The 12,022-nt window shown below is 39.8% G+C and overlaps 1 protein-coding gene across 1 annotated transcript in view; it reads left to right on the plus strand.

The window, feature by feature from the left end:
* Positions 1 to 12,022, plus strand: part of SCFD2 (sec1 family domain containing 2) — a 166,976-nt gene that overhangs the window by 134,464 nt on the left and 20,490 nt on the right. The window contains exons 6-7 of the mRNA XM_081959298.1: positions 3,826 to 3,971; positions 7,860 to 7,994. Coding sequence (XP_081815424.1) covers positions 3,826 to 3,971; positions 7,860 to 7,994 — 281 coding nt within the window. The remainder of the gene's footprint in view (positions 1 to 3,825; positions 3,972 to 7,859; positions 7,995 to 12,022) is intronic.

Below are 12,022 nucleotides of genomic sequence, written 5' to 3' on the forward strand. Positions count from 1 at the left end.
AAGTGACATGGTTAATTGTGGATCCAGATCTTAGCTTTCTGGAGGGCTTGATTCAGAGGAAGTGGAGAATAGTCATTGGAACTAACAATATTTTTGTATACTGTCTTTTTCACAAGATTGAATTAAGAATTTGGTCATGCTATAATTTTGTATAAAAGAGAAGGACAGATATATTCTGTAGTCTTAATTGATTGATATAAAGAAACCTTGGAACTTGCAATAACTATGATTGTCAGAAAATAAAACCAGTACAATCCTTGAATCTGTGTTACCTTTTCAAAATTGTTTCTGCCTCAAGTAAAAGGCCTTTCTAATGTTCTTTCGAAACTCAAAACCTTTCATTCTTGCTCTATAAAAATTCAGTTTCAAGGAATGGGGAGTCATAATGGGTTCATGTTTTTTGGACCTTGCTATTAAACATAATGTTGCCAGCTACTTCAGATCCATCCTGGTGTCTTTGCAAACTTACCAATTACTAATTAAAACTACCAATGACTAACTAATTATCTTATTTATTAAGTACAACTCAATGGGACAGGTTTTAAAGCTCCAAAAAAGAGACCTGTAAATACATTGGCAAGTAAGAATTGAAGCCAAGTCTCTGGAATGGGAAAGCCATTCTTTAGCATTTGTGAATCTCTTCAGATTTTGCACAGATCACCTTTCACAAAACGGTTGCGTTGCACTTCTCATCGCAATATGTGCTCTAGTAAACCTATTTAAAGCAAAATACTTTGGTCACTCTTACTTACAAAATACTTTTTTGGTCACCCACACAGAGAAGACCAACACAGATGATTAGGGAACTGGAGGCTAAAACATATGATTAATGGTTACAGGAATTGGGCATGGCTAGTTTAATGAAAAGAAGAACGAGGGGAGACATGATAGCAGTGTTCCAATATCTCAGGATCTGCCACAAAGAAGAGGGAGTCAAGCTATTCTCCAAAGCACCTGAGGGTAGGACGAGAAGCAATGGGTGGACGGAGAAAGGAGCTGACGTCACGACGGTACGACGTGCAACCTCGGAGCTCTAAGATCGCAGTCGACACTTTTGCCGCTGGACGGTCCATTTGGATCTAAACCATCCTGAAGAGACGGTGACAGGGAAGAGTATGTCTTGCTGATCTCAGCGACATCACAAAGTCACTGATTGATCCAAGAGAATCTCTTCTTGCCGGTGACAAAAAGCACAGCCTCAAGCTGCTGAAGTCGGGACAGCTCCTCAACGGGAGGAAAGCAGAAAGAGAAAATGTGTCCATCTGGTGAGGAAATCTTATTTTTATAAAAGACTGCCCAAAAAAGATTGAAGTTAAATTAAACTGGTAAAGAAAAGGAAATAAGCAGCAAAATTAAGCATTATTGGACAGTGTGTTATCTGTTTTTATTTTATTTTTTTTCTATCAATGGAGGTTTTGTGAACATTTTTTACTTTTTAAAGTGAAAGTATCGGTTTTTCTTCTTCTATTTCTTTTTTGTACCTATGGATTAAATCTTTTCCTTTATTTCTACAATACTTGTTGGGATGGAATCTTTATTTTTATTTTGTTTCATTTAAGAACTTTGTTTCTTCTAAGCCTGAAACATAAAGATGATATAAAAGGAATATAAAGAGAGTAGTAATCTTAGAGGGAAAAGAAGTTACACTGCCACTTGGAGGTTGGAGGTTGAGACCTGGAAACATTGCTTTTTCTTTTTCCACTTTGATTATTTTGACCTTGGCCTTCAAAGGCTTCAGCTTGTTTATAGAGAAGAGCATGGGTTGTTTACGCAGGTGCTCTCTGGATGCTTCTTGGTAGCTGGAAAGAAGTGAAAACAAAGATTTGTTTTTAAACTAGAGTGGCAGTGTTTACTAATTGGAAGGATAGCACGACTTCAAAAAGAAACCATAACATTACAACAGATTATGTTTGGAATTCAAAAATTATTAGAAACAACAGAGAGAATTGAGAAGAGATTGGAAAATATTGAATATATAAACTTTAATGTGGTAAAACCTGATGGAAAAATGGAAGATACTCAGCAAATGGAAGATATTCAGCAAATGGGAAAAGTGGAGGCTAGAGTCCTAAAAACCCAAGGGAAAAATGAACAAAGAGGCAAGATAACCTGGATATTGACAGTGAACTGAGTGTGGTTGGAAATGGAAAGAGTGGAACATGGAAAGGGAAGATAGAGGGAAACGTGCTTTACTATAGATTTCAGGGTATAGAAGAAGAAAATAGAGAAGAATGGATGGACTTGAGAGAAACTTTGACAAAAACACTACTGATAACCAAAGATAAGCTGATTAAAGAAGCTGATGGAGGGTTTCAAGATTTTACAAGATATGTAACAAGCAACAAGTTGCGAAGAGAAGTCCAAACAAATTTGATTAAGGAAATAACCAGAAGACTAATTCCACAAATGGCAAAAGAAATAGGACTACACTATTACTGGAAAGACACAGGTTGAGATATGAAAGTTAATAATAAAACACTAGTTAAATTTGGTTAAAATTAGAGCATTATGTTAAAAATGTAGTGAAAATGGATAAAGTCAGATAAATAATTGATAATGATAACAATGTATATATATGTATTGGTTTGATAAGAGGAAATTTGGTATAAATTTTAAATGCTGAAAAAAGGGGGAAAAGTAAGTTAAACTTTGTCAAACTATTGTTAAATAAAGGACTGATAATGATAATAATGTAATAATTTGTATTGACATGATAAAAGGGAAATTGGATATAAATTGTAAACAATGATTAAGAAAAGAGGTCTAAAAATGTTGTAATTAAACATAATTAATTTTTATTTTGAATGTGTTATAAAGATATAATGTGGTTGGATGATATTGAAAATAGATAAGACCACTATGTGGTTTTGTTTTAAATTTTGGAATGTTTGTTATAAAGGGACGTTAAAACACCTATAGTCATATGAAGGATGAGGTATGATGATAGCAATATATATAAATATATGTGATGTAAAATATATAACTTGATATGAATCATAGGTGATGACTGTGGAAGGGATGCACGAAAGTTCTTTGTAACCAATTGACACACTTCCTACAAATTGTAATGGAAGATGATTTTAAGGTGTTTGTGTTTATTCAAAAAAATAAAATAAAAATATAAACATAGAAGTAATGGGTGGAAACTGATCCAGGAGAGAAGCAATTTAGAACTGAGGAGAAATTTCCTGACAGCTAGAATAATTAATCAGTGGAACAACCTGCCTCTAGAAGTTGTGGATGCTCCAACACTGGATGTTTTTAAGAAAATGTTGGATAACCATTTGTCTGAAGGGGTGTAGGGTTTTCTTCCTAAGCAGGGGGTTGGACTAGAAGACCTCCAAGGTCCCTTCCAACTCTGTTATTCTACTATTATTATTATTTAGTTGGGAAATTCATTCACAAACACATATTTAACTATATGTTCAGCTATCTGGGTAGTTTTTTTAAAAAAATCCGTGGCAGATGCAAAAACGGGACAGAAAGATCTTATGAATATATGTGTGACAGTTTTATAAACTGGAGTATAAAGAAAACTAAAATGTCTTGTGTAAAGTGTCGGGTTGTACTGTTTCTCAGGGTAAAACTGATGATGTCTCTTATAACTAGATTTCGATTTTTTTTTGTAGCTGAGTCACATAAACTGGTGAGTCTAGACTAAGTTTTTATTCACTGCTGTAACTTATCAAATGTGGCGTTCAAATCGATTGCTTTTTTTTTATGGCGTTTGGCAAGTGTGCCAGACCCCCAGCAGGAGAAGAAAGAAAACCTCAAGTCGTAGGGACGTGAACAATTTCCCCCCTAACTCATCTTCCCTTCTTTCAGGTTGTGAGTCCTCTACCAAGGTTACATTTCAAAAAGCCACGGCTGCAGTCAATGAGATCTTTAAGAGCCTAAGGGATGTGACCCGAGCTCGGACGCACATGAAACAGTTTAATTCTGTACATATCCCAGGAAGCCACAGCCAGCAGGCAAGTTGACATGTGTTTCTCTAATCAGTTTTCATCTCTTTCACCCTGGCAGGCAACCAAAACTACATTTTCCTGAACGTGACCCATTGTGTGATGTTTGGATATAAAATCCATCTTGCTCTCCATAAGCGAGTTTTTAGAATACATCTTTCCTCCATGTGCCATCATGGTTTTTGGGTTTTTTTTTAGAGTACCATAATTGCTAAAACTGAAGCAATTGGTTTGAATGATGGCAGCTTTATATTTGACATCCAAGCAGCATTCCCATAAATTTTCGAAAGCCTAGAGATTAAAGAATAAAATATCTCTCTTTCTCTTTCTATTTCTCTCTATCTCTGTCTCTCTCTGTCTCTTTCCTCTCTCCCTCTCTCTCTCTCTCTCTGTCTCCCTCCCACTCTCTCTCTGCCCCTCCCTTGCTCTCTACTCCCTCCCCCCCTCGTTCTCTCCCCTCCCCACCTCTCTCATACCTTGCCTTTCTCGTCTGATGAACACTTGCTACAACTTCAAAATCTAAAATTAAAAAGGAAGTATTAAAAGTTATAATTCTCTCTATATATGAATGAATTAAAAGACAGTCAAAGGAGATGTATCTTTACAAATGTTCTAACCACTGAGCGTGTGAAGCCTACCTAGGGAGTACGTTCCACAGCCTTTTGAGCCACCAAAGGGAGGCCTCTCCTGTCTGCCCAAAAGACAGATCTCTCCCAGCAGGGACATGTTTCAAAGGACCTCTCCTGCTGATCTTATTAACGCCATAAATTCATAACGAGAGCTGTGGAGCAGAATAGCCAGGTCCTCAACTTTTCAGGGCTCTTAAAGCAACGCCCTAAATCATGCCCAATGCAGATCTGTTTTGCAGCCAAGATCTCACTGTCTTCTGCATGGATGGAGGCCGTGTAAAACGCATTGCAGCAGTCAAGACCAAATGTAATCCAGATTGTTGTGGTTGTGGCCCACCAGCAGCCCAGCGGAGCTGGTGGAATTGAGGAGGTTGGGGAGGAAGATGGGCCAGTCCTGGAGTCTGGGGAAGGCTCTGATGAATGCTGTGCATCAGAGGCAGAGATGGGGCCAGGGCTGTCTGACAGTTATCAGCTGCCTTCAGAGTCAGACATCAGTGGGGCAGAAAAACAGCTGGAGCCAGTTCCCAATGTGCGCATGCGCAGAGCTGCCAGGAGAAGGGAACAGCTAAGGAACGAGGGCTGACTCGGGAGTAAGGGCACAGATGGACGGTGAATGGACCCTCCCATAGGAAATAAAAAGGAGCGAAAGGGGAGTGGAGTTTGCAGGAGACAATTAGTTTGTTTAATTAGTGTGAAGACTTATTCGTGACTCTCAGAGACTCCTTGCCAAGTATTTTCTTGTACTGCGTTGTGTTTGGAAGATATCGGCCTAGCAGCTCTCCAAGCCTGATAAAGTCTGTGGTTGTAAATTCACCCTTGAAATATTGTTTTCCGGGACTTTGTTGGATGTGAATGAGAGGATTTCACGTTAGCTTAATAAAAAGGAGTTTTGTTGGGACAAGGAGTCTGCTTCGTGATTTTGTGAAGCCTAGGTCAGAACACAGATATAAATGATCTGATTGCCTCAGGAACAGGCGTAACTGTATGAAATCACCCCTTGTCACAGCAAAATAAATATCTTTTTTTAAAAAAAATAGGTACGGCTGATAAAAAGTGGCCAGAGAGCATCTGATCTTTCAGAGAAATTGTAATCACAATCCAAAGAGGATGAACCTAAATTCCCAAGTCAGTTTATCAACGTCACACCATCTTTTGGGGATTTGGCTTAGGTTTATTCTCTTTCACCCAGCCCATTAAGTGGATTTAAGCAGAGCATAAAGGTACCATTTGCTTCCCTGGTCTTTGCTGGAGATAAACCTGGTTATCATCAGCATGTTTGTGTTACTCTTCTCCACCCTGTTGGACAACATTTTAAAGCGGGTTTTATACAGATTTTGGATCAATGTGCTGGGCAAAATGAAGTCCTGTGGGACAAGACAGGTCAGCAGCATTGGTACTGAATATCACTTTGTGTATCGATCTTGACCCTCTCCCGATGTCACTGGGTTTGCACCCTATGCCTTCCCATCTATTAGAGGAGAGAAAAACGAAATTAATTGCAGCATAAAGCCAGAGGAAAAAAGGAACAAAACCGTAACCCCCACAGCCTTACAACAAAGACAGAACTTTTTATGCTGTCACCTTGATAGGGTAGCAAATCCCAGATACAGAAGCTTCAGGTTGCATTAAGCTGGACCAAAGGTAATAGCAATAGCAGTTAGACTTATATACCACTTCATAGTGCTTTACAGCATTCTCTAAGCGGTTTACAGAGTCAGCCTCTTGCCCCAAACAATCTGGGTCCTCATTTTACCAACCTCGGAAGGGTGGAAGGCTGAGTCAACTTTGAGCCGGTCACGATTGAACTCCTGACTATGGGCAGAGTTAGCCTGCAATACTGCATTCTAATAACTACTGCACCTTAGGCTTATGTTAGTCTTAGTATAATTTATACTCAAGCTGTATACGAAAAGGTGACCATCCTTAGTGGATAGTTAACCAACTGTTTCAGCCTCGGTGATAAATCACTCTTAATACGATCCATTTGTGAAATATAACTTGCCTTGCAAACAGTTCTTCATTACATCAGAAAAATAGTTATTCTTCTTAATTCCATACATTTGATGTTTTGGTAACTTATTCAAATACCTCATATTGCATAAATATGTTTCTTATTGAATTCACAACAACAAGCAGTACAGTAAAGAGCTGCGTCTCCTAGAATGAGTGTAAAAATGTGTGATCAGGACGTTTTGGCCAGTGCATCTAATTTTCTTTTGTGCTTGGGTAGAAGGAAAAAAGGACATTGATGTTCCAAAAGGCTGGATGAAGAAATAAATGTTGATGGCTGTAATTGCTTTGGAAAATATTTTTTCTTTCAAGTTGTTTCAGATTAAGTGGTTAGTTTCTCATTTGTTTTTCATTTCCCCACCCTTCAAGATAAGTGGCACTTCCGTTTATAATTTCCACAGCTTGATTCAGCATGAGTTTTCTAAGAAAACTAGAGAGGGGCTTTCTTGGAATAGCAAAAGTAAGAAATGTTGCCTGCCACTAATTTTTGTAAATTATAAGCTTCCTACTTTAATTGTTGTTATTCACTGTTTAATACTTTAGATTTACAGCATAGTAATTGCATAAGTCCATAAAATTGAATATGGTGGGGTTTTTTCCCCACTAACTAAAAGCTTTTAATTATTTTGCAGTTTAATCCTGCATCATTCTAATAATATGTACATTTGTATCACAACAGATATTTATTTTAAGCGTGGGTAGAGTGCTATTCCAATATGTAGTCTTCTACAATGGTTTTCGGGGAATTCAAACCATCCAGTTTCAGTGATGATTAATGCAGCGTAATTGAAGAGTATCACGAAAGAAGATCATTTTGCAATATCAGTGAAATTATTTACCTGACAGCCATCTGTATTACCATATTTTTCGGACTATAAGACGCATCTAGATTTAGAGGAGGAAAACAAGGGGGGAAAGTTTTTGGCCTCCTCACGTTCCGTTTTCGCCCCCTGAAACCCCCAGAAACAGTTTGCAGGCCAAAAACAGGCCCGGTTTTGGCCTCCCGAACCCTCTGTGCCTTCGCGGGGCTGTTTTTGGTTTGCAGAGTGCTTCTGAGGGCCGGTGAGGATGCAAATCGGATGTGCGGAGGAGCACTGCAGAGTGCCTTTTTTTAGGCAAAGCGCATGTGCGGTAGGGTGAGTGCACTCACCTTTGCGAACCGGTAGGGAAGGTAATTGATTACCACCCCTCATTATTATGTTCACTTTGAAAAATGTAATGTATTTAATTTTAACAAATGGGGCGATTTTCTTTAAAGGCATCTTACAAGCCATTGATGAAGCAAGTGGTGGAAGAAATTTACAACCCTGATCGACCGGACCCCGTTGATATTGAACACATGTCTTCTGGGCTGACCGATCTTCTGAAAACAGGATTCAGCATGTTTATGAAGGTAAAGCCACCGTATGTATGAACACAATGACATCTGATTAGAATGTGCAGAATTTTATTAAGAAGCAGACAATCCATGCATCCTCCCCTATTTATTTCCTGTCTGAAATTTGTACTTTTGGTGTGGCATTGCAAGAAGATCAGTAATGTACGCGCGCACACACACACACACACACACACACACCATAATCAGGAGATGATAAATGATAGGAATTCGTTGATGACCCAACTTCTATTCCTGTTACGTGGCAATTGTTTATCTGTCCCATTAACTGATAGAATTACAGTGGTCTATTGAGTATGTTGAGAAATATAAAAAACCCATTATGGCAATTAAATGTCCACTATATTATGTCCTGCTTACTTCATCCCACCTGATTTCCTGGGAAAAAGATAAGTCACAAATCTAACAACAAAATACATAAATCTATATATATAAAGGCAAAATAGCACTCATGCATCATTGCATAATCTCTAGAACCATAAAGCCTGCAAACCTGAAACTTGGCACGTATGTTCCTCTTGGCTTTTAGATGCTCGCTAAGAAAGGATTTTTTGAAATGACCATCAGATCCTAAATATTTCTTATATTAGTATTAACACACTCTGATGCTAAGGAGTTAGACGTTCTACTCCCAACCTGAAAAGAACCTTATTCCAACTGCCACTTGGGCGTGGGCGTGGCCAGCATGTGACTCATACAGCCTGTGGGCTGGGAGTTTAAACATTCTACTCTCCCTCCCCACCTGAAGAATGCTCTGATGCTAAGGAGTTAGACTGAGGGACAGAAGGGGATAAAATAGGAGGGGCCTCTGTGGGGCAAGCTTGAGGGAGAAAAGGGGATAGGAGAAGATCAATGGGGTCAGCCTGTGGGAGAGAAGGGGATAGGAGAGGATCAATGGGATCAGCCTGAGGGAGAGAAGGGGATAGGAGAGGATCAATGGGGTCAGCCTGAGGGAGAGAAGGGGATAGGAGGGGATCAATGGGATCAACCTGAGGGAGAGAAGGGGATAGGAGAGGATCAATGGGGTCAGCCTGAGGGAGAGAAGGGGATAGGAGAGGATCAATGGGATCAGCCTGAGGGAGAGAAGGGGATAGGAGATGATCAATGGGGTTCAGCCTGAGGGAGAAAAGGGGATAGGAGAGGATCAATGGGGTCAGCCTGTGGGAGAGAAGGGGATAGGAGAGGATCAATGGGATCAGTCTGAGGGAGAGAAGGGGGTAGGAGAGGAGAGGCTTCTGTGGGGCAAGCCTGAGGGAGAAAAGGGGATAGGAGAGGATCAATGGGATCAGCCTGAGGGAGAAAAGGGGATAGGAGAGGATCAATGGGGTCAGCCTGTGGGAGAGAAGGGGATAGGAGAGGATCAATGGGGTCAGCCTGAGGGAGAGAAGGGGATAGGAGAAGATCAATGGGGTCAAGCCTGAGGGAGAGAAGGGGAGAGGAGTGGCCGATAGTAACTATTCATTCATTTTGAAGCTGTAAGTGTCGGTTTAGCAAGCCAGATCACATAGTTTCGTAGCATAGCATGGGTATCCAGCTAGTAATAAAATAATAATGACCTTATACATTCCCAACTCCATATTCTAATTAACATAATTTCATTATTTTGTAAAAAAAAAATAAGTACTTTTTTTTCTGGATTGAAAAATAATGAAAATCTGCCATTTCCCCACATCATAAATATCAAGCCTCTGAAGAGCTCATCTGTGGGAATAATCGTAAGACACACACACACACACACTTTTTATTTCGATGCCCCCAGAGAAGGCAAAGAAAAATCATCCACAGAAGCTAAAAAAAAAAAAAACCCAGCCAGAATGGCCTCAAGTAACCCTGGTTAGAAGACTTCGACAGGATGAATTGTCAGGATGAATTCAGAAAACACAAAGCCACACAGAATTTATCCAAGGCTAACCTTGACCCTATGGATGTGGTGGCTCAGTGGCTAAGACGCTGATCAGTAAGGTCAGCAGTTTGGCGGTTTGAATCCCTAGCACCGTGTAACGGAGTGAGCTCCCATTTCTTGTCCCAGCTTTTGCCAACCTAGCAGTTCGAAAGCAAATGCAAGTAGAAAAATAGGAACCACCTTTGGTGGGAAGGTAACAATGTTCTGTGCGCCTTCAGCATTAAGTCATGCCGGCCACATGACCACGGAGACGTCTTCAGACAGCGCTGGCTCTCCGGCTTAGAAACAGAGATGAGCACTGCCCGCTAGAGTCGGGAACAACTAGCACATATAACCCAAATAGGGACAATTAGAATACAGAAAGGCGCATTATTAATCTAATCAAATAACCTCACCAGGCTTCTCAATCTCAAAGTCCATGCCAGGCCGTCAGCTGTTTCAGAACCAATGCTGAGTCACTTCTGTTGCTCCTGGTTCCTAAACAAACGGAGACCTCCTTTCCTGCAGTTTGCCTCCATATTTGTTTCTCCTGCATCTTTCGCCTGGATTGGAATCAGATCACATTTTACATCTAACAAATCTGTAGTGTCACTTAGGCTGCTTCCTTCAGTTTACAAGTGGCGATAGGTGGCTTTCTCCTTGTCATTAAATGTGAGAAAGTATTCATTTCCCAAGCACTAAATCTTTCCATAAATTGAAAGACAAGAATGTATGTATGTATGTATGTATGTATGTATGTATGTATGTATGTATGTATGTATAAAGTGTTATGTCAAAGCACCTGGTATGCCCAAATATGGGAGGGAGCATACTGCTTCCCTTTTGCCTTTCAGCTCCACCCTAGGAGCCTTCCAGGCAGGAAACCATTTTTGTGTTGCATTTGTGCTGATAAATAAATAAAGGGAGATCTATAATAGTCTCCCTTTATTTATTTATCAGCACAAATGCAACATACATACATACATACATACATACATACATACATACATACATACATACCCACCAAAGAGATGCATGGTTTGTGATCTAGGATTTTTTTTAAATCAAAAGATGAGTGAATATATGTTATTTGCAATATACCGTGAATTTCTGAGCCTTTTGCACTAGGGATAAAAAGTGTTTCTTATTGCATTTGCTACACTGACCTCCCACATATATTCCCCAAATATAAATGTATAGTTTTTCCATCGTTACATTTGCCACCATTCAAGTTGAACGTGGATGTGAAAAGTTGTACTGACCTTTCAAAATGTGAAAAGCATTCCTTGTTCTTTTTCCAAATCTGACAGGGTGGAGATAAAGAAGCGTAGCGTTGAAAGATTTTTCTGCCTTCTTCCTTCTCCCCCCAAAACAGAACAAAATTGGTACCCATGCATTTCATCGTTGTCACAAAATATATCCGTGGCCCCACAGGTCACTGTGACCGGCTGGGGTGAAAGAAACTGTAGTGTATTTTAAGCAGGGAATATTTTAAGCCACGATCTGTGTGTATGAAAAAGATTTAAGCTTTTAAAGACAGGCACCGAGGGTAATGAATTGTATGATGATTTGTAAGCAGTAATGACTTTTGTTCAAAAGACTTCTCAAAATAGCTTTCCTGAGCAGAGAAAAACAAATCAACTAGAAACTAGACATTTCCAAATTAGAAATGAAAAAGTTGTTTATCTTTTAGCCAAGCGTGACTGTGAATCACTTGTTTTTCTCTGCCTATGTGAGTTAAACTTGGCCCTACTCTAGTTGCCTTCAAGATCTTCGCTTTTTGGGACGTGAAGAAATGCCTTTAGGGTATGCTCTCCTCCAGGTTTATGTACCCTTTGAAAATTATTCCAAAGGGCTTCCAAGCACAGCATTAGGTCTCTGCTGATTGTTAAAGTAGCCCGATTCCTTGATGTTTCTGCAAAACATCAAGGTGTGTGTGTGTGTGTGCGCGCGCGCGCTATTTTAAGAATCACATTCACTTCAACAAATGGATTCCTTAAAGCAATGCCATCTGTTTTCAAGCTGGATCAGAAGCCTGAAAAACATCAGGCTACTTTCATGAAGAGAAAGTTAGTTTGGTCTAGTACAGGGATTGGCAACCTGCGGCTCTGGAGCCACATGTGGCTCTTTCATTCCTCTGTTG

This window comes from Natrix helvetica (assembly GCF_964273705.1).
Source record: "Natrix helvetica genome assembly, chromosome: 7".
NCBI classification, from domain to species: Eukaryota; Metazoa; Chordata; class Lepidosauria; order Squamata; family Natricidae; genus Natrix; species Natrix helvetica.